Here is a 22,512-nt window from a genome sequence, read left to right as displayed (position 1 = left end):
AGTTCCTTAGCTCTGAGGCATCTATCCACATATTTTTAGTTTGTCCATTACAGTGATATCTGAGCTCAAGATTCACCAAGATGACAGACAAGAAACAAAAGCAGAAACAAATTTGTAGGGACCTTTAATACTGTGAGAAGTTTTGACTGCTGGAGGCAAGGAGGAAACTTTTAATCTGCTATCCATATTCTTTCTAAAAAGTGCTTCTGATGTAGTATGAAACTTAGAAAGGGAAACTACCTGCCTGCAGCCAATTTCTTGTTCACTTCTTCCCACCTTGCCTGTCAGTCTCCTTGTCAGCAGGCTTTCCCTTTGGAATATGCTTTGCAGCTACTGAAGGGCAGGGCCATCTTAGTATGGTTCAGTTACTCCGATAGTCTTAGGCTATGTCTATGCTACCAAGTTTTGTTGCCTAAAACTGCCTTTTGGCAACAAAACCATTAGAGCATACACACTGCAATGGGACTTCTAGTATATTTGAGACAATAGATGTGGAATAGTACAGGAAGTTGAAATCAGGGCAAGAGAAATGGATTTGGAAATTTGAATTTAAAACTCTGAGCAGTTGAAGGTTGCCAGAGAAGTAATGAATGAGTATGACAGAATTCTGAAGGATGCAAACTGATTATGAGAGAAGAGTCCATGAAATAGTCATAGGAGATACTAGAAAATAGGTCAGAAAGGTTGCAGTGGAAGCAGAAGAGGACAGAGTTCCAGAAACCAAAAGATGAAAGAGTTATCAGTGGTATCTAAGGCAGAAGACCAATATAAAATGAGTGTTCCTTTTGATTAAGTAACCTTGTAATTTAAAATATCTTAATAAAGTCCTCCCTTTCTAGGCTAAATAATCATCACTACTGTAACCTGTCACTAAGATGAGTGTCTCTCTGCACACAATATGGCTACCACACAGAATTTGAATCAAAGGGTTTTATTTCTTCCTTCTACAGTGTCTTAAACATGAAGGCTTAAAATCTGATAGTTGTTGCTGCCAGTTGAACCTCATTTGACTAAAGGAAAGATTTTTTGGTAAACAAAAACTTGGCATTTGTGTCTTGAACAAATGTAAAAGATGAAGGTATTAGCAGACTGCAGAATTACAATAGCTAAATTTATACATTTATAAATTACAGGTTTAACCTCTCTTGTCTGGCACTCTCTCATCTGGCAACATCTGTGATCCAGCATTATTTTAGTTAGCCAGACAACCATTTATCATGGGTGTAGCCAAGTTTCCCGTGGTCCCATAAAGTTTGTTTATAACCAACAGTTCTGGAACTCTGTGCGGTTATTTAGCTCTAATTTACCCCTAAATGTGTCCTAAGAGCCCAGTAAGCAGTGGAAGTTTTGGTAATGCTGCTAGTTCCTGTCGTTTGGCAAATTCTCTCATTCAGCACTGGTCAGGTCCTGAGGGTGCCAGGCGAGAAAGGCTCAACATGTACTGCCATTTAAGTATTTTTGTACCATAGATAGCATGTCACAACTTCAATTTAGAAATTTGTTTTTATGGAATTTTAGTGCAAAACTAAGAAGTATTGATATGCAAGCTGCTGCTGATGTTGCTGTCCCGGAAGACTTCACAGATTTTTCTCTTGCAAAGACAATTAGCAAAATTGAAGGAAAACTGGAGGAAGGAGCCTTGCTTGAGAGTCTAGATGATGGTATTATTCCAAATGTAGGAAATGAAATTGGAGCAGGTACACGTTCTCTTCTATAGCTGTGCATTTCTTTTGTCCTTGGTTCCTTAAGTTAGGATGTTCTGAATAACCCTGTATTTATCATTTCTGAAAGTTCTGTAACTCTTAGATTATGTCCAGATTTCTGCTTTGGGGAATGGGTGAGGGGAATAAGACAGGGCTTTCTAATTTGTGTATTTCCAGGTAATGTACAAATAAACATGGAAAGAATAGATTGGTGTCCTCACTTCACTGGAAGCTTATCTTTGTTCTTTAGTAGTGCATGAACACCATCTGGAAAGAGGTCATGTGAGTTATTTGGGACAAAATTATGACTTTAGATTGGTGCAAAATTTTTCTTTAAACTTCAGTGGGAGTTGCAAATATGTACCTAAATTCAGGATTTGGTCCTATGGCTGTATTTCCATGAGATAAAAGTCCTTTCACAGCCATTGTTTTTAGGGCTAAATCCTTTCATCATATCCATGCTGTGGATCTTGGGTAAGTATCTTATGAGGTAATACTGTAGCTTAAATGAGGATCCTTTGGATCCTCTCTCATTCCAAATGGTGTTTTTACACTGAGCCTAGAAATAACTAGAATGTGAGAAGGGATTGTAGCATTTTGTCAGTAAAGCAAAAATCTGTGGGTATGACAAGCTGGTAGAGTTATGGAATAGTTTTTAATCTTGTCTGTGACAGTGTGCACTCACGGGCGCCCCTTCAACTGTGTGTGATCCTGCACTTTTTTTCTCATGCTCCCTCTAAGTTGTTGACCTTGGCAGGCACATTTTTGGAGGGCTGAGCCACTGGCTAACTTACACGTAATCTGAAATGGCCAGACCCCTTTTGGGATGATGAAGATCCAACAAGGATGATCGCTGTGCCCTCTGTGGTTGTCTGCCTCTCCGTCTCTGAGCAGTTCTCAGCCCCTTTTGGGCTAGTCTTAAACCTATCCAAGCCCCGTACAGAGCACAGCCCTCCAGTGCTTTCTGTTTGGAGATTCTTTGTCCTCAACGTTTGACTAGACTTCCAGCTGTCCGCTCAGATCACTCCTTAACTTCAGTCCCTTTCTGGGGCTGGGTGGTAAAGAAGACTTCTCCAGACAGTCTGCCTTTTTCAGGGTCTTCAGCCCTGTCCCTGAGTTCTTTTGAGTTCTTGCCCTTTCCTTGGGCCTCCAAAGAATACTCATAACCTTCTTGAAGCTTCAGCTACTTCACTAATGGCTGGTAGAGGAAACCAGGCTTGTTTACTTACAGTCCTATCCAGGGAGCCTATAAATAGTAACGATATATCATTTCCTCTTGTTTGCTGTTGCTATTCCCTGAGTATCTTTCCACATAGCTCCTTTCTCTTCACCGCTATGTTCAGGATGAAGTTCTCAAATCCTCTTCTCACTAAACACCAGTATCACCAGCAGGGCCATCCCAAGGAGAGGGGTTGTCCCCCAGTTCCCCAGCCATGGGGCCCAAGGCAACACCTCCAGGCTGCAGGCCCTGAACCCTCCCTGCTCCACCCTTACCTTTTTCCCCCCATCTGCTCCTCCCCCAGGCAATGGGGCACAGAGGTTACCTGTGGCAGAAGTAGCAGGAGTCACCTTCCTACACTCACAATGTCTGCTCTGCTCTGCTGCACCACTGTCTTCTCAGGCAGCTGTGCCTTGCTTCTCTTCACCTTCCTGCACTCATAATGGCTGCCTCAGCTCTGCTTGCTGCCTCTGCTGCCCAACCCTTGACCCCAAGTCCCTAGTATGCTTGGAGTGACTGTTGCAGGGGCCCCCAAAAACATGTGGCCTGGGCTGGCCACCCTGCTTTGTCCTATGGACAGAACGCCTCTGTCCATCTTAGTTGAGATCCAGCAAGGAACACCCTTCTTTACTCTTTTGGTCCCAGCCATGAACTAACCTGCTTGCATCTTGCAGCTCGTTTTAACTGAGTCTGCTGCAGTCTGATTGGCTGCTTCTCTGTAGTGCTTCTGGCAGGCCTAAATGATCCATCTTTCCTGGGTGAGGGGATGTGGTAGAACCATGATGCCTCCAGCACTGGTATTCAAAGGGCTTGGTACACACTGTCACATATTCCCATAGCCTGAAAGGAAGTGTGAAATTAGAGGTTTATTGCATTGTAAAAAATACTATGGTGTTGGAGTGTAATTGCATGAGTGAAAACAATCAATATTTGACAGAGGACTCATGGTAGGAATTGCTTGATCTTTGGCCTTCTGTGTTTTATATGAGACACTTTGGGACTATCTGTCAAAGAGAATCGGTGAAACTTTCAGATTCGTTTTGTGACTGAGTTCTCAACTAAAATATAAATGTGCTGTGTAGATAATAGAACCATCTGCTATATAAATTCAGGATGGAGAAAGGAATTTATTTGGTGTCAGGCCCTGGGAAGAATGCATCTTGAACTAACGCATGGTTATCTAGCCTGAGAGAGTTATTGATTGAACTCTGTTTGAGCCTTGGAGACTGTTTCTATAACTAGATCTGTACTGTAGTTTGAAAAGGACCTTGAACTGACTTCTGCTCTTCTAATCACCCTCAGATAATTCGAGTACATGCCTGAATGTCTTGTGGACAACCAGAATTTACCGCTTAGGCCACATCTACACGTGCACACTACTTCGAAATAGCACCCGTCATGGCTACACGTGTTGGGCGCTATTTCGAAGTTGAAATCGATGTTAGGCGGTGAGACGTCGAAGTCGCTAACCCCATGAGGGGATGGGAATAGCGCCCTACTTTGAAGTTGAACGTTGAAGTAGGGCACGTGTAGCCGATCCGCGTCCCGCAACATCGAAATAGCGGGGTCCGCCATGGCGGCCATCAGCTGAGGGGTTGAGAGACGCTCTCTCTCCAGCCCCTGCGGGGCTCTATGGTCACCGTGTGCAGCAGCCCTTAGCCCAGGGCTTCTGGCTGCTGCTGTGGCAGCTGGGGATCCATGCTGCATGCACAGGGTCTGCAACCAGTTGTCGGCTCTGTGGATCTTGTGTTGTTTAGTGCACCTGTGTCTGGGAGGGGCCCTTTAAGGGAGCGGCTTGCTGTTGAGTGCGCCCTGTGACCCTGTCTGCAGCTGTTCCTGGCACCCTTATTTCGATGTGTGCTACTTTGGCGTGTAGACGTTCCCTTGCAGTGCCTATTTCGATGTGGTGCTGCCCAACGTTGAAGTTGAACGTCGACGTTGCCAGCCCTGGAGGACATGTAGACATTATTCATCGAAATAGCCTATTTCAATGTCACTACCGATGTAGCGTGCATGTGTAGACGTAGCCTTAGTGTTCTAAATAGGCCAGTGCAGATGAATTCATTGGTGATAGACTGAGGTTGCATTAACTAGATTACCCATTGGCCCAAAAATAACACAGAAGTAATGGTATGTTGAATTCTGCTAGAATAGTGACTTGCCTGTAATTTGAGGTATCTGTTCCAGCCATCCAGCCCCCACAGAGTTACTTCCACAAAAGCCAGTTATTCAAACTTTAAGCAGGTATGGGTGAATTTCAGTCTAACTGAACAAAAAACCCTCAGCACTTTTTGCTTGAAAGCTAGACAGCTAAAGAGTAAAGTAACAAAGAGCCATTTACCTCCAGGTCACTATTTGAAATCCAGCCAAAATTGAAAATAGGAACTATTCCACACCTAGATGTGAAATGAGTTGGTGATCCTAGTTCAATCCCATGTCACGGAAAGCACCCTCACAACTGGCATCCTTTACGGCAGTCACGACACAGAGGCTTTGGACAGAATCTGCATGAAGACCACATTCTTCTTCGAGTGGTCCCCAGGAGTGCTCCACAGTAGGTGTCGGGCTCGCCCCGGCGCCACAGATCGGAAATTTCCAGCAGTCTCCGTTGGGTTGTGCATGCGCCGATGTGCGTCGGTCCTTCATGCGCTTATGGTCACATGCGCGATCTGGTCCCCGCCAGTTCCTTCTCAACGGCCAACTGCTGCAGACAGAATCCACTCCGGCTCCAATGCCTGAGACAGATAAACTCTGTTTTACTTATTGTTAATAGTTATAGCTGTTAATTAGTTATTATAGTAATTTTTGGTTAGCGTATATATAGTTTTAAAAGGAAGAGGGAGCGAGAAAAAGGACTGAGGCGGCTGCCCTCAGCGGGTCCGCTATCTGAAAGCCTCGAACGTTATCTGTTGACTGTTAACAGTTATCTGTTGCCGGATTGATTGACTGCTAAGTGCCCTAGCACTTAAAGACCTTAAAGACTTTCAAGTTTAAACAATGTCCTCACTGGCTTTTAAGAAGTGTGAATCATGCCGGGAGGCCATGCCTGCCTCAGATGGACATAGTAAATGTATTTGGTGCCTCGGGGAAGCCCATGTCCCCCAGAAATGCCCTCATTGCGCTAAGCTTACAGCTAGAGCGCGAAAGGACAGGGAAATGAGGCTCAAAATGTTCCTGTTCAACAAGGCCCTCCAGCCTGGGACATCGGAAAAGCCCCATAAGGAGGGCTCTTCAGGCTTGCACAAGAGGAAGGCGGCCTTTCTGACCTCCTCTGTGCAGAAGAAGAAAGAGCTTTCACCAACTCGATCCCTGCCAGTTACTTCTATGAGCAGGACGAGCGGAACACGGGGCCCGGGCCCGGGCCCGCTGGCCTCTCATGGTGGGAAGGCCGTGGCACATGTGCCCGTGCAGGGGCCTCTGGTTGTTAAGGAGGTGGCACCGAGGGCTCCGCAGGCACCGGAAAGGTCGGCACCAGCTTCTGCGGCACCGCACCTTGCAGCACCGACAGCACCGGAGCGAGAGCACCCGGCACAGAGCCCAATGGTGCCGGAGGAGACTACCTGAGCAGGACCAAGGGCAGTGGCACTGGGCACGGCACTGGGGGCAACAGAACCAAGCACGGCACCGACTACAGTGCCGAGCCCCCCGGCACCGATACGAACACCTGCGGCGCCCGAACGGGGGAAGGCGAAGGCAAAGACCTGGCACCGCAGCCCTTCCCCGGAGATCATTGCGCTGCCATTATCACCTCGCTCTCCCCCAGAGATTCAGTGGGCAGCAACTCCAACAGCCTGCCGCAGGCCTCCATCTCCATTCCTTCAACTGCCATCTCCTGGGTTTGGACATTTTTCACCACCTTCAAGCAGGGATCCCTATGAATACTATCACAGGGGATCCCCGCCTATGTCAGTGTCATCTCGACAGTCATTCCCTTCTACACATCACGTCTACCCTTTCAGGTCGTGGTCCAGGTCCCCATCACCGGGCCCTTGCCCTTGTTGCTATGGCCGTCCTTAACATACGGGACATCGGCACAGGAGATCTGGGTCTTGGGGTAGATCCCCGTCAACGCCTCGTCGACATCACAGCACACAGTCTCACCCTGGGGGAACACCACAAGTTTCCCAGTCAGAGAGTGGTTCAAAGGATCTGGAACCCCACCTGGAAACCTTGAAAGTACAACCATGTGAACAGAGTCAGGAACCTGAGGACTTAGAGGAGATGTATCACAGTGATGCCTCCTCGTCCTCCCCAGATGAAGCAGTTGTTCCTGGAGATATCTCTCCCCCGGATGACCTAAAGCAGTTTCAAGAGCTGTTCAAAAGGGTGGCTCAATCATAAGACGTTCAAGTGGCGGAGGTGCAGGAGAAACACCATAAGTTCCTCAAAAATCTCAGACCTCCAGCTTCATCTAAGATAGCCATCCCATTGGATGAAGCGATTATGGAGTCAGCCACCAACATATGGCAGACTCCAGCCTCCATCCCTCCTACGAACAAGAGGGCGGATAAGAAGTATTTTGTCCCAGTGAAGGGCATAGAATTTCTGTTCAGTCACCCACACCGAATTCACTTGTGGTTGAATCCTCGCAACACAGAGCCAAAATGTCTCAATATAAATCCGGGGGATCAAACAAGGATATAAAGAAATTAGACCTCCTCGGCAGAAAGGTTTACTCATCATCTACCTTACTGCTACGAATGGCGAATTACGCCGCTCCTTTGTTGAACCACAATTTCGACAACTATTCTAAACTCACCTCACTCATGGACTTCCTTCCAGAGGATAAAAAGCTGGTCCTCAAAGCAATCGTCCAAGAAGGCTACGCAGCTTCACAAGCAGGAGTCCAGATTGCTTTAGACGTAGCGGACACAGCGGCTTGTTCCACAGCCACTGCGGTGGTACTGCGCAGGGAATCGTGGCTCCAGACGTCCGGAATTCCCAAGGATCTGCGATTTTTACTTGCAGATCTTCGTTTTGACAGGCAGAAGCTATTTGCGGAATCAACTGACTCAGTTCTACACTCTACTAAGGACTTGAGAGCTACACTTAGGACCCTGGGTATATACACCCCACTGTACAGGAGGAAGAAGTTTTACCCTCAGCAACGGCGTTACACTTATCAACCACAGCGGACTCAGTATCAATGGGGGTATGATCAGGGGCGCCAACATCAGCCACAGCAGTACAAGGCCCCTAGACGTCAGCCCCAGCAGGGCCGCGCCCCCTCCAGACAAAACATAAGACAGCAGGTTTGACAGGTACATCGGGGACTGCAAAACCAAGACCGTCTCTCAGTGCCAATCTCAACATATGTTTCACCATCAACTCAAGCCATTCTACTCTCAATGGCAAAGCATCACCACAGACAGATGGGTATTGGAGATTATAGCCACGGGGTACACAATCCCTTTTCAATCATTGCCACCACCGAACCCTCCCACCAGGCCCCTTTTCAAGGATCCCTCTCACCACACAAAGTTAAAACAGGAAGTGGACCACCTCTTGTTCATAGGGGCGGTGGAGAGAGTACCGGAACAATTCCAGGGGAAAGGCTTCTACTCCCGGTACTTCCTGACAGAGAAGAAGACAGGAGGTTGGAGGCCCATCCTGGATTTATGGGCCCTCAACCGGTATTTGCGCAAACAGCGCTTCAAAATGACTACAATTGCTTCTATAATCATGGCACTGGACAATGGAGACTGGTTTGCAGCCCTCGACTTACAGGACGCGTATTTCCATATAACAATTCATCCGGCGCACAGACGTTTCCTCCGGTTCACAGTAGGCAGAGAACATTTCCAGTACAGAGTCCTTCCATTCGGTCTCTCTTTGGCACCCAGAGTTTTCACCAAAACCCTGGCGGTCGTATCAGCATATCTACACAGACAAGGCGTCTTCATTTTTCTGTACTTGGATGACTGCCTGCTGAAAGGAACTTCCAAAGCGGAGGTCTTACGAATGATACACATTACCACAAACACATTTACCTCACTGGGCCTCATCATCAACCTCTTGAAGTCAAAAACCGAGCCCACGCAAAATATAGAATTTATAGGGGCCCGAATAGACTCTGCTACATCAAGGGTATACCTGCCCGATGCCCGTTTTCGTGCCATCAAATCCCTGGTACAAGTAATAATGTACAGCCCCACTGTTCCAATCCTAACATGTCTACAGCAGTTGGGGCACATGGCGACCACCACGTTTGTGGTACAAAACGCCAGACTGCACATGCGAGGCTTGCAGCATTGGTTGGCGAGTGTGTACAAACCAACAGCCCATACCATTCACAGGATGGTATCACCCACAATGGAGGTGCGAAGGTCACTGGCATGGTGGGCAGACCCCAAGAACCTACTAGTAGGGGTGCCTTTCCACCAACCGCAAATTACTGTTTTTCTCACAACAGATGCATTCCATATGGGATGGGGAGCGCACATGGGCAACGAAGTCACTCAAGGTCTATGGTCCCCCGTGGAGAAGACACAGCATATAAACATACTACAGCTCAGAGCAGTGTTCAATGCGTGCAGGCATTTTTGAAATTACCTGCATGGAAAAGTAGTTGGGATAAATACCGACAACACCTCCACCATGTTTTATATAAACCGACAAGGGGGAGCCAGATCTTGTTCACTCTGTGCGGAGATGGTCCGGTTGTGGAACTGGTGCATTGCCAACAATGTAACCCTAAGAGCTTCATACTTGTTGGGTGTCCACAACATAAAGGCGGACCAACTCAGCAGACATTTTGCGCTCACGCACGAGTGGCAGATCCGTTCCGACCTGCTCCGACGAGTGTTTCACAAATGGGGGTTTCCCCAAATCGATTTGTTTGCCACTCACAGCAACAAGAAATGTCCCCGGTACTGCTCCAGAGCGGGCATAGGACAGGGATCCTTGGGGGACGCCTTCATGATCCCATGGAAGGGCCCTCTATTCTGTGCATTCCCTCCCACAACACTCATACACAAGGTTTTGGAGAAAGCCAAAAGGGAGAGAGCACACATGATACTCATAGTCCCAACCTGGGATCGACAACAATGGTTCCCACTGCTTCTGCGCATGGCACGTCGCTGGCCGTTTCCCCTACCGGCAGTACTGGACCTTCTCACACAGGCTCGGGGGTCAATACTGCATCCACACCTGCAGGGACTCCGCCTACAGGCCTGGTTAATGCATGGCTCAGCGCCCTAGAGAGCACATGTTCGGAAGGAGTGAAGCAAGTCCTGGAGTGTAGTCGGAGGACTTCCACCAAAAGGACTTATGAGCACAAGTGGACACGATTTACCTCCTGGTGCTCTTCCAAGCAGTTGACACCTCTGGACGCCCCTATAACTACAACTCTGGACTACCTGCTAAAACTCAAACGAGAGGGGCTCTCTCTATCCTCGATAAAGGTTCATCTTGCGGCTATATCAGCTTTTCGACACGAAGAGGAAGGGTCAACCATATTCGCCCATCCTGTTGTCACGCGTTTCCTAAAGGGGTTGGCAAATCTGTATCCCCCTTGGAAACCAATACCGCCGTCATGGAGTTTGGACTTGGTCCTCCACACGCTGTCAGGACCGCCCTTTGAACCATTGGCCACGGTCCCCCTCCAGTTACTTACCATGAAGACAACCTTCCTTCTTGCGATTACGTCAGCCCGTTGGGTGAGCAAGCTTGCAGCAATAATGGCCACACCGCCCTGCACAGTGTTCTCAAAGGAAGCGGTGGTCTTACGATTACATCCAGCCTTCGTTCCAAAGGTCTCTTCAGAGTTCCACATTAACAAACCAATAGTATTACCCTCGTTTTATCCTAAGCCTCACAACTCCAGTAAGGAGGCACGGTTGCACTTATTAGATGTGAGAAGGGCGTTAGCCTTTTACATAGATAGGACTAAGCCTTTCCGGAAAACGGACAGCCTCCTGATGTCCCTTGTACCCAGGTTGAAAGGGGAAGGCCTATCTTCACAGAGGATTTCAAACCACATCGTATCCTGCATAGGACTGTGCTATGAGCTTCGCAAGACTCCTCTGCCAGTTCTGCCCAGGGCTCACTCCACTAGAGCGATGGCGTCGTCGATGGCCTTCTTCAAGGGAATCGCGCTGAGAGACATCTGCAGAGCGGCGACTTGGTCATCCTACGACACCTTTGCCAAGCACTATGCCATGCACCGGGTGTTTGATGAGGATACACGCCTGTCGACAGCAGTCCTTTCAAGGGCAAGCTGCACATAAATCGGGTACCCACCTCCTTTTTTGGGGTTACTGCTGGGTAGTCACCTACTGTGGAGCACCCACGGGGACCACTCGAAGAAGAAAGAGAAGTTACTCACCTGTGTAGTAATGATGGTTGTTTGAGATGTGTCCCTGTGGGTGCTCCACTACCCACCCGTTCCTCCCCACTTCGGAGCTCTGTTTCGTGTTTTTCAGAGGCATCCGGAGCGGTTGATCAGGAACTGACGGGGACCAGATCGCGCACGTGACCGTAAGCGCGCGAAGGACCGACGCGCATGCGCAACCCAACGGAGACTGCTGGAAATTTCCAATCTGCGGTGCCAGGGCGAGCCCGACACCTACTGTGGAGCACCCACGGGGATACATCTCGAAGAACCATCGTTACTACACAGGTGAGTAACTTCTCTTTATATTCTCACTTTTAGATGAGGATCCTTGAGGCACATTATCATGACAATTTTGGGGAATCTTGCACTTCCTATCCAATGTTGCCTATGCTGTGGATTAGCAAAGAGATGTAATTTCAAGAGTTATCGGTTTTTTTACATTTTAAGAGTGCTGAATTTAGTAAGTCTCAATTTAAAAAAAAATAAATGAAAACCTGTCCACCATGTGGTCTAAGAATAAGTAATTTACATGAAAATTTTATTTGGAAATTAGTTTTTTTTTTTCATAATTGTGTTTAAACAGTGTATATGCTGTATTTTGTAAACAAGTCTACAGTTGACAAAAATTTCTTCTTGACATGATCCATTTTGAATCAAAGCAAATAAAAATCAGTCATTTAATAGAATTATTTATATCTTAAGGGTATTAAATATGATTATTTAATTAACAGAAGCCCAGATCAGATTTCTTAAGGCAAAGCTGCGTGTTATGCAGGAAGAGCTGGATAGTATAATACGTGAATGTAGTAAAAAGGTAAGAATTGAGTGTTCTTATTCAGTAGAGACTGAATATGTTCCCCTTCTATTTAACACTGTTGTTAATTAGACTATATTAGGATACATAGTGGCATGCTTTTGATGCTTTAGCTTCAGTTATTAGAGAGTGAGGGTTCTGCATAAATAATTTTTCCTCTTTTTGAACGTACGATCTACAGTATTGTTTTGTGCTTTATACATACTTAATCTTCAGGCTAAATATTTTAAATTATAATTTTAGAAAAAATTAGGAGATTTTAAACCATCATATTCTGTGTGATCCAATTTATAGGCAAGGAGCAGTTTTCAAAACAAAATGTGGTTGTTTTGAAAACAAAACAAAAACCTGGACCCAAACACTGTCCTGTCTTCCTTCCAAGATTAGAGTTACTGCATTTCTTTGCATATTGAGCTTTTTATTAAGACAGTGCGGAATTTAAAGTTTATACAGCTTCCTACTTATAAAATGTTTTAACTCAGAGAATATATTACAGTTGTAGTTTGTGATCTGTACTGACTTGACTGCCTTTTTCTAGTGCTTTGTAAGTGGTGTGTTTGAAGCTGTAAAACCCTAAGGCTACAGTTACACTAGTGAATTTTGCTGACAAAACCCCCATTTTGTTGACAAAACTGGTGGAATGTCCACACCCAAAATGTATTTTGTCGACAGTTTGTTGACAAAAGTCAGCACTTCCGCCAACAACCTTCTGCCTTTCCCAGATGAAGAAGAACACCTTTTGTCGACAGGTTCTGTCAACAAAAAAGCTATGTGAACACTCTGGGCTTGCCCCCTCTCGACAGACAGGGTGTCCAGGACAATGAGCAGCCTTCTCTGCAGTGTTTCCAGGTGCATGTTTTGTTGACAGAGCAGCCGGGCTGTCTGGCTGCTCTGTTGAGAGAGCAGAGTACACTTCGGATTGGCTTTTGTGTGTGGCCGTACTCTGACAGAAGTTTTGTCGGGAAATCTCCTCCGACTGTGATTTCTGTTGACAGATTGCTGTAGGGTAACCATAGCCTAAATGGTTTGGGCCAAATCTGCTTTTAGAGATCTCCTGTTTCCCAGTGCATTTCTGTGGTCTCTTCAATTGGTTATGAACAAGTGTTCCACTCAGGTGCATGCATGCCCAATGCACTGAAGCTGGAGAACTTTGCTCAGCAGTGCCTCTTAGGGTAGTTGCATTCTCTGGACCTGATGGTAGCAGCCACTGTTATGGCTAAAGTCAGTCGCATTCCAACCCTCTTGGTTCCTCATATGCAGATGAACAGCAACTTCATATTAAATGTGAAGGGTAACTTGGGCTACGTCTACACGTGCACGCTACATCGAAATAGTCTATTTAGATGAATAACGTCTACACGTCCTCCAGGACTGGCAACGTCGACGTTCAATTTCGACGTTGGGAACCACCACATCAAAATAGGTGCTGCGAGGGAACGTCTACACACCAAAGTAGCACACATCGAAATAAGGATGCCAGGAACAGCTGCAGACAGGGTCACAGGGCGGACTCAATAGCAAGCCGCTCCCTTAAAGGGCCCCTCCCAGACACAGTTGCACTAAACAACACAAGATCCACAGAGCCGACAACTGGTTGCAGACCCTGTGCATGCAGCATGAATCCCCAGCTGCAGCAGCAGCAGCCAGAAGCCCTGGGCTAAGGGCTGCTGCACATGGTGACCGTAGAGCCCCGCAGGGGCTGGAGAGAGAGCGTCTCTCAACCCCTCAGCTGATGGCCGCCATGGTGGACCCCGCTATTTCGATGTTGCGGGACGCGGATCGTCTACATGTGCCCTACTTCAACGTTCAACTTCGAAGTAGGGTGCTATTCCCATCCCCTCATGGGGTCAGCGACTTCGACGTCTTGCCGCCTAACGTCGATTTCAACTTTGAAATAGCGCCCAACACGTGTAGCCGTGACGGGCACTATTTCGAAGTTGGCACCGCTACTTCGAAGTAGCGTGCACGTGTAGATGCGGCCTTGGTGTTCTATCAGGAAAAGACTAAATCATTTTATTCATCAAGCTATTTCATGTGGATGGCATGTAAGGTCAACTGGTCTCTGTGCAGATAATTGCCAGATGAATAACTTCTTGCATTGCTGCAGTTTATGAAGTTGCTCAGACCATGCCCCTACAGATGTTCTAGGCAAATTCAGCAAGGCCTCTGGCTGCATCAATCGCATTTGTAAGCATTATTTCAATATTGGACACTTGTAGGTGTGTGACATGGTCTTCTGTACAGACTTCTGAGAAACATCTTGTTACTATGACATACAAATCAAATACAGACTGTGGGAAGGCAATTCTGCAATCATTGTTTCAGTAGACTCTGAGCACCATTTCCTACTAGTAATGCTTGTGAGTCACCTGAGTGAAATACAGATCTGCAACCACTAATTTTTTAAAATGGTTATTGTTCTTCAAGATGTGGGTGCTGACTGTATTCCATGAGCCATCCTTTGTCCCCTCAGCAACATAGTCTTCAATGCAGCACCCCCAGTCCTGTCTCCATTAGCCCTTTATCCTGTTTATCCTCCATCCTCTTCTCAAGCAGAGGCTCTGTTCTTGGGTTGGGGTGGATGTGGATAAGCGTAAGAGAGGGCATGACCATTAAACTTTGGACACCGCCTGCTTCAACAGTGTCTGCCTCTACATCTCAGTTCTTGAAAATTGTATTTATATCTATCTTGCATTTATCAGAGAGAATCTTCTTCTTCTTGGACTGAGCTGTCAATCAACGGATCTCATCTTCTATGATGCTGTTGGTGAGCAATTAAACCAATCCTAGATCATAGAATCATAGAAGAGTAGGACTGGAAGGGACCTCGAGAGGCCATCGAGTCCAGCCGCAGCCCCCCATGGCAGGACCAAGCATTTTCTAGACCATCCCTGAAAGATTGGCAGAGCCGATTACAGATGTCACATAAAAAGCCACCAACTGCAAGCGTTGTATGTTCTTTTCAGATCCTATGCTTTTCCTGTAGTGCCTGGATATGCTGACTCTCAAAGCAATTAAAAACTGTACACCAGTTTGCTGCCAGGACAATCTGTCTTAAACCAGAGTTTACAGATCATTGGGAGATATGCTACATGACTCTACATTAGTCTTTAAGTTGTCTATATAGCACTTATACTGACCACCAATGGGGGCTTGGCTGATCACGGGGCAATGGGGCAACCAGCAGTGGACACAGAACTTCTGGATGAGGAAGACCACCTTCCTTGAGATGTGCACCTGGCTCACCCCCGCTTTCCATAGACAGGACACCAACATACAGCCCCCTCTCACCCTTGAGAAGCAGGTCACTATTGCTTTGTGAAATCTGGCCCACCCCCAACAGTTACGAGTCCATAGGCCACCAATTTAGTGTTGGGAAATCGACTGTTGGGGCTCTGCTTATGAAGGTAAGGCACCCTTGGGCTGCATGCCCTGCATGGGGGGAGAGGAAGAGTGGGGGGGGTGTTTTGGAGCTCACTGGGGCCCCCATTCCTCCCCGGTCACTCACAGGTGTTTCTGGCCTCCTCTCCTCTCAGGTGGTACACGCCATCAATGTGATCTTGCTCTGGAGGCTTATCTGCATTGCTGTCATGGATGCCCTCATAGTTGGCTTCAAACACCTTGGGTTCCCCAGTTGTTTTGGGGTGCTGGACAGGACCGACATCCCCATCCGGACCCTGGAACACAGTGCTGTGCACTTTGTAAACAGAAAGGGCTACCACTCCATGGTCATGCAGGCCCTGGTGAACCCTCAAGGGCAATTCCGCGACATCTACATTGGGTGGTCAGGCTGGACCCATGACACCAGGGTCTTCCAGAACTCCAGGAGCTGGCCGTGGGGGTGCAACCTCCCCCTCCTTCCGTGGTTGATGAGGCCCTACACTGGGCACCAGGATCCCACACAGGACTGTTTCAATGCTCGCATCACCTAGCCATGGAACCCAATGGAGCTCACCTTTAGGCGCTTGAAGGGGAGGTTCTGCTGACTCTTACTGCAGCTAGATGTCGGGGGGAGCAGAACGTTCCAGACGTCCTGGCCAGCTGTTGCACCCTACACAAGCTGCTGGAGCACAAGGATAGGGTGCGCATCCAGCAGGCCGTGTGGGAGAGTTTTGCCCATGGCCCACACCCATACCCACCAACACCCCTCCTTTCACCACCCATTCCCACACCCCCACCCAACAAGGAAGGATGTGTGGGTGGTGCATAAGAATAAACTTTTACTTAAATAGAACTTATGCAAAAATAAACCTTGCCAACATGTCTGACTATACAGTGGGGGGTGCCACCCAAACTGGACAGGGGGCCTTAATGGGGTGGGGGCAGGGGTGGAGGGCTGCAAGCTGCAGGATCTCATCCCATCCCGTACCGCCGCCCCCCACCCTGCTCCATGTATGACCTTCCCCTTGGGGCTGGGAGCACAGGGAGATAGTGCTCAGGGGTGCCAATCTGAGTTCCACTGGCTCTGGCTCCTCTGTGGGGCTGCCTGGGTGCACGGGGGGACTGGCCTGGCCCTTGGATGGTGGTGCTGTGGCAGGAGAGGGTGAAGCCTTCATGCCGTATGCCTCATGGACCCCACCCTACACCCTCTGTGAGGAGCAGCCCCCACCCCTGGGTTGTGCACTAGAGCTGTCCTGGGTGCACACATCTATGCCCCCTGCACGGTGGGCCCTGCTGAGGGGGGAGCAAATGGTGTCATGGGGACCAGCCTGATGGTCTGGCCACAAAGGGGTCCCAGGAAGGGTGGCAGGTGCCCTCCCCCACCCGCCCGCACTTGTGTGGTTTGCACCACTGTCCCCATGGGAGGGTGCTGTGCATTGCATGGGGGCTGACCAACAGCTACAGGGCTGTCCCACTCCCAGCCTTGGCAGGGGCCGGCTGCCCCTTGCCCAAAGACACAGGGGGTCCTCAGCTCCCCATGGGGCCAGCAGTCGTTCCCAGGGGGTGCCTGCTAGGTGAAGGGTGGGACACACTGCTGTGGACATGGGTGCACAGGCCAGGCCCCCGGCACAGGTGCCTGCCCAAGCCATCCTGGCAAGACCCATAGCATGCCCTGCCTTCCCCCCCCAGCCCAGGGGCGTGCAACCCACGGGGTGCTCACTGGATGGTCCTGCGAAGAGGTTGGGTGATAGCCATGCCAAGGTGGTGGCACTGGAGGGGCCTGACTCCAGGGTTCTGGTGATGGTTCCCTAGCTGGACTTGGAGTTGGAGGGTGGGTTGTGGGCTGGCTCCAGTGGGGTTCCGGGGACCAGGGACACCCTCTCCATCAGGGGAACCTCCTCCCTGGTGTCCATGGTGGCATTGCTGGGGCCCCATCATTGTCCCAAGGAGATGGTCCAGCTCCTGGTAGTTGGGGCAGCTGGCCATGCCTTCCCCTGACTTCTGCCGCACATCGTGGGCACACATGTAGGCCTGATGGAGTCCTTTCCCCTTCGCCTGTACCTGCTCAAGGGTGCGGGTGGGGTGGCCGTGGTCCAGCAGGGCTCAAGCAATATGGGCATAGCCTGAGGTGTTGTGGCGCTTGATGCTTGAGTCCAACAGTATGGGCTCGTCAGCCCAGAACACCAGCAGGTCCTGGATCTCAGAACTGGACCAGGATGGGGGTGCGCCTCCTGGTGCCCCACAATGCTTTGGGGGAGCCCTCTCCTGTGGCCTGGGAACAGTCAGGAGGGTCTCAGGTGGCCTGAGCCATTTTTAATGGCAGCTGGGTGTGACTGCCAGGGTGTGCTTCTGGCTGCGTGCAGCAAGGCTGGAGCTACTCCTCCAGCTTCGTGCCTGGGGCTGCCTGCCCCTTTAAGTGTGGCAGGAGGCTGCAGCCATAGAGCCATGCCCGTGGTGGCAAGGGTGCCTCTCGGCGCTGGTAGGCTGGCACCATGGAGGAGCTCTCTGTTGACAGAAGGGGCCCAAGAGCATCTACACAACACTTTTGTCAACATGTTGACAGAGGCATTATAACTCAACGGGGAAAGGTATAACGCTGTTAGCGGATGTGCTCACTTTGGTTGGAAAACTCCTGATGCCACAAATTTGCCATGTGGCCACTCGGCGAGTTTTGTCAACAAAACCCTCTAATGTAGACACAGCCTGTGAGTCCAAAGTGGTGAGCACAAGTAACAAAGCAATCAAAAAGCTCCTGTGCATCCTTCACTGAATGAGCCAACAATGCAGTCATCAGCAAACAAACTACTAGGGAAGAACAACTCTAGAACAAGTATATTATTGGCAAGTGGTTATGCAAGGTCCTTCACAGTGCAATGCCAATATGGATTATTACTATATCATTTGTTTTATCATAGCATACTGGAACCCTGGTAATGGACCGCAACTTCAATGTTTGTACAGCACATAACATTAAATAAAAGACAGTCTCTGCCCCAATGAGCTGACAATGCAAACATAAGAGACAATGAATGGATATAGACAGATAGGAGAATACATAAAAGAGCGATGATAATCTCTAAAATGTTGTCTTAAATCATCAAAGAGTACTTCAGTCTACATCCATTCAATGTTTGGCATTTTATTTTGACTACAAAGAGGGCATATCAGCATGGGTACTGGCTCTTATTTTACGGAAAATGGACTGACTTTGCTGAAAGCTACGCATTAGCCACTTATGGGTAATTATTTTTCATCAGCACTGACATTTTCTTGAATCACAGCCAGATTTTAACAGGATACTTAGATGTGATATCACATTTCCAATCCCTTAAAACAGTTTTTCTTCCAATTAAAAGTGAAGTTATTAAATTGGTTTCTCTAAAGAGTTAGTGCGTGGCAAGCTGGGGCATAAATCTATAGCACTCTGGCGGACAATGCACTCATTGTCTGCATGACCCTGATGCTGCGCATTAAAAGTTCTTTAGAGCAGCAGCACATCAGTGTGTACTAGGGAACTGGTAGAGTGAAGCAGGAGGGTCCATACAGCTATTTAGTGCTGTACATCTGCATCCCAGCTTGCTGTACATTAACTTTTTTCAGTACATCCTATATTACTTCTGGGGAAACCCTGCAGCGCTGTGCATGCACAGAATTCATGTCCCCTGCAGATTTTTTGTTTCTTTGTAATAAAAAATGACTTTCTGACAAGGAAGAAAAGGGAAGCTGCATGACAACTCGTGTACCACTGACTAGCAGGGCAAGCACATCATTTCAAGCACCAGAGCAGCTGGCAGAGGGGTAAATCACCTCAACTAGTGACTCCTACCCAGAGCTGGAATCAGCTGCTAGTCCTAGGGTCAGCGTATGGGGAGTTGCTCCTCCATACATCCACCCCTTTTGCATCCAGACCTCCCATACACACACATCCCTGCCAAACCTCACCCAATACATCGAGGACCCCCCAGCCCTCTATACTTGAACCCTACCCCACTGAATCTCAGCCCCTGCATCTGGAGACCCTACAGCCAGACAACTTGCCTCTGAACGCCCCACCCTTGCACCCAAACTACTTCCTGCTGAACTCCCTGCACTTAACCCCCAGCCTAACCCCCACATCTGGATCCCTGCATCACTGAACCCCCCCACTGACAGACCCAAGACTACAACCCCACCAAGCCCCACTCCCCTAGAACCGAGACTCCCCCAAATCAGAACCCTCCACTGATCCTCAGTCATCTTCATCTGGAAGCCCTTGTAGCATCCCAATGCCCCTGCACCTGGAACTGCCCACCCCCAAGGAGCCTCTGTACCTCCAGATTCCCTACACTTAGACCTTCCACTGAACTGCCTGCACCCACATTTTCCCCGCACAGAACCAGCTCATACCAAACCTGAATCTCCAACACTGAGCTCCTTGACACTTGGATCCTGACTAGTTGAGCCTGCCTGCCACACTTCTGGTGCACTGGCACAGGGGCCTAGTCCCAGCATGTTTCTGGGGTAGATCCAGATCTTGTGCTCCGTCAGAGATGGGTGCAGCCTCACTGCTGAGTCATGTCCTGGGGACATGGGAACAGGTGGCGCTGCAGAGTGATCTTTCACCTTCATGCAGCCTGTCATCTCCACTGCCACGCTAAAGCCTCCGCATTTTTTTAGTGACAAATAAAACTTACAGAATTTTAAAATACTGTGTGCAGGATTTTTAATTTTTGGAACAGAATTTTAATTTTTTTGGTGCAGAATGTCATGAGGAGTACTACATTAAATATGAAGGACAAATTACATTGTATAATTTGCCTGCAGGATATCATTAATATCTATCATTTTTACTGTTTGTTGAATTTTGGGATGTAACAAAAAGTCAATTTCCTCCCAAAAAGGTTCATACTAGTGGGATTTTTTATTTCAGGGGCTAGGGGGAAGGTATGTTCTCCTAAAAGTTATAGAAACTTTCTCCTCAAAAACTTTTGGACTGTGACTTATTATTTTTTACTGGTCTCTATTAACACTGATTTATAAAAGACAATATTCAAGATATTTCATACTTCAAAGAAAAAACGCTTTCTAGATAATAAATTTTTTAAAATAGGGATTTACTGTGGTAAAGAGCACATGAAAATTCTGCTGTTGATATGTACCACTTGATTTTAAAATAAACATGAATTTAGGTACTCGAGGTATCCAAGAATATGAGCTGTGATTGTAATGAAAAAATAGATGAGCTCAATAAAAATTGGGAAATGATTTTTTTTTGTAATTGTGATGAAAATTCATAGTTATCCACCCTTTTTTCTCCTTAATGATTTTTTCAAACATTTGTTTATAGACATTCTCACAAATATTCTGAATTTGTAGAACACCTGCATAGTTTTACTAAATACTTAATTTTATAAGTAATGATGGCTATCACAATATTGCCCTGTGATCTTTGGTGCCTTGAACCTTAAATTACTGATGTTTTATTTAAGGCATATTTCTAATATGGAATACTGTTTAAAGAAAATGCAAGACAAAATTTGATAGAAAATTAAAAGTTACTGAAGTGCTAAGAATAGAATTTGAGATGTTCTTCCTTTTCATAACCAAACTGGATTGTGAATTCCACCCTGAGTTAGTAAGTATCGCTTATGAGAGAAATGTTATTTTAAAAACTTTTTAAAAATTAAGACACTAGTTATCACAACAATAGTTGCAAAAAAACCATAGTAATAACTCCATATTAAATTGTAGAAAAAAGCTCTCTCATCATAACACATCCTTAAAACATTCATCGATTTCTAAAGTGATGAATCTTTGCCTGACAGGATGATGAGAATCAAAATTTAAACTCTCGGGTTAAAGAAACTGAGGAAGAACGTGCTAGACTACAGCGAACAGTCAGTACTCAACAGTTTCAAATTGAAAAGTACAAAACGCTGTCAGAGGAAGCTAACAGGAAAAGTGAAGGATTACAACAACAGCTCACTGCCATGGAAAAGGTAATGCAGCCATTTCTTTAGCCTTACTTAAAGGGAAAATGTGAAATTGCCACAAGTACATCCTTTATGTGAATTGCTTTACTGTCAAATCTGCAGTTAACATACGGACTTCTGCTTATACTGATGCTATATATAGTGCTTTAAAGATATATCCAGTCAGCCCACTTTTTAAAAATGAGATTGAGTAATTTTAGATTTTGTCCCACACTCTCCCAGCAGCGTTAAGGTTTTACAATCACATTTTCCTGTATTTAACTCTTTCCCACATTTTTGTGTAGAACATCCCTAGAAGCAGGTGACACTATTCACAAAATAAGAAACAAAAAATGCAGGGAATATTTAATTTCTCTAATTATTTTAGTTCTGTCAACCTTGTAACAATATTTTTAAAACATCTTGTAAAAAAATCCTATAACATGATTAAAAAAAACCCCCACCACTTGACATACAGATCTCTTTTTTTTGTTGTTGGTGAGTGAGTACATAGGGATGGAAGGGTATATAAGTGTGTGTTTGCCTTGTTTTTATTTTTTGATAATTTGATTGTGTCACTTTAAAGCTAATCACTCCAACTTTAAGGCATCAGACCAACCTGTCTCCAAGAACAATACACATACGCAAAGTTGTGAATGCCTGTTTATACCAGATGGCCCACTTACACAGCTTTGTTTGTTTGGAACTTAAACTAAGAGCAGCATGTGTTTTTTTTTTTTTTCCTTTAATTATTCAGAGCTGGAGAGATTGATTTTAAAATCAAACGTATCTGAATAACCTAGAGAACTGGATCTGAAAAACTGATTAAATGTAAACTGAACACATAATTTGCAGTCTAAACCAAGTGACCTTTATATGAAACTGTACTGTAGCAATGATTAAACATGCTTTCATTCTATTCTTGTACGTTTAAGAAAATGATGTAGCATTGGCATTTTTAAACTACAGGATGAATCTCTCTAGTCTAGCACTCTCTGTTTTGGCAACATCTGTGGTCCAGCATGATTTTAGTTAGCTGGATGTCCACTTATCATGAGTGTAGCCAAGTTTCTCATGGTATCTTAAAGTCTGTTTACAGCCAGCAGTCC

The 22,512-nt window shown here is 46.8% G+C and overlaps 1 protein-coding gene across 5 annotated transcripts in view; it reads left to right on the top strand.

Moving 5' to 3' along the window:
* The window catches only part of TEX9 (testis expressed 9), a 75,730-nt gene that overhangs the window by 41,131 nt on the left and 12,087 nt on the right, over positions 1-22,512 (top strand). For 4 of the 5 annotated variants that reach the window (XM_075007374.1, XM_075007373.1, XM_075007376.1 and 1 more), the window contains 3 exons: positions 1,519-1,697; positions 11,989-12,071; positions 21,257-21,430. In XM_075007374.1, coding sequence (XP_074863475.1) covers positions 1,519-1,697; positions 11,989-12,071; positions 21,257-21,430 — 436 coding nt within the window. Of the gene's footprint in view, positions 1-1,518; positions 1,698-11,424; positions 11,543-11,988; positions 12,072-21,256; positions 21,431-22,512 lie in introns of those variants that run through there. The other variant, XM_075007377.1, reaches the window with a different exon arrangement.

The sequence above is a fragment of the Carettochelys insculpta genome, chromosome 12 (genome assembly GCF_033958435.1).
Source record: "Carettochelys insculpta isolate YL-2023 chromosome 12, ASM3395843v1, whole genome shotgun sequence".
NCBI classification, from domain to species: Eukaryota; Metazoa; Chordata; order Testudines; family Carettochelyidae; genus Carettochelys; species Carettochelys insculpta.
Note: the sequence above shows the minus strand (reverse complement) of the source record. Positions and strands in the feature narration are given on the sequence as shown.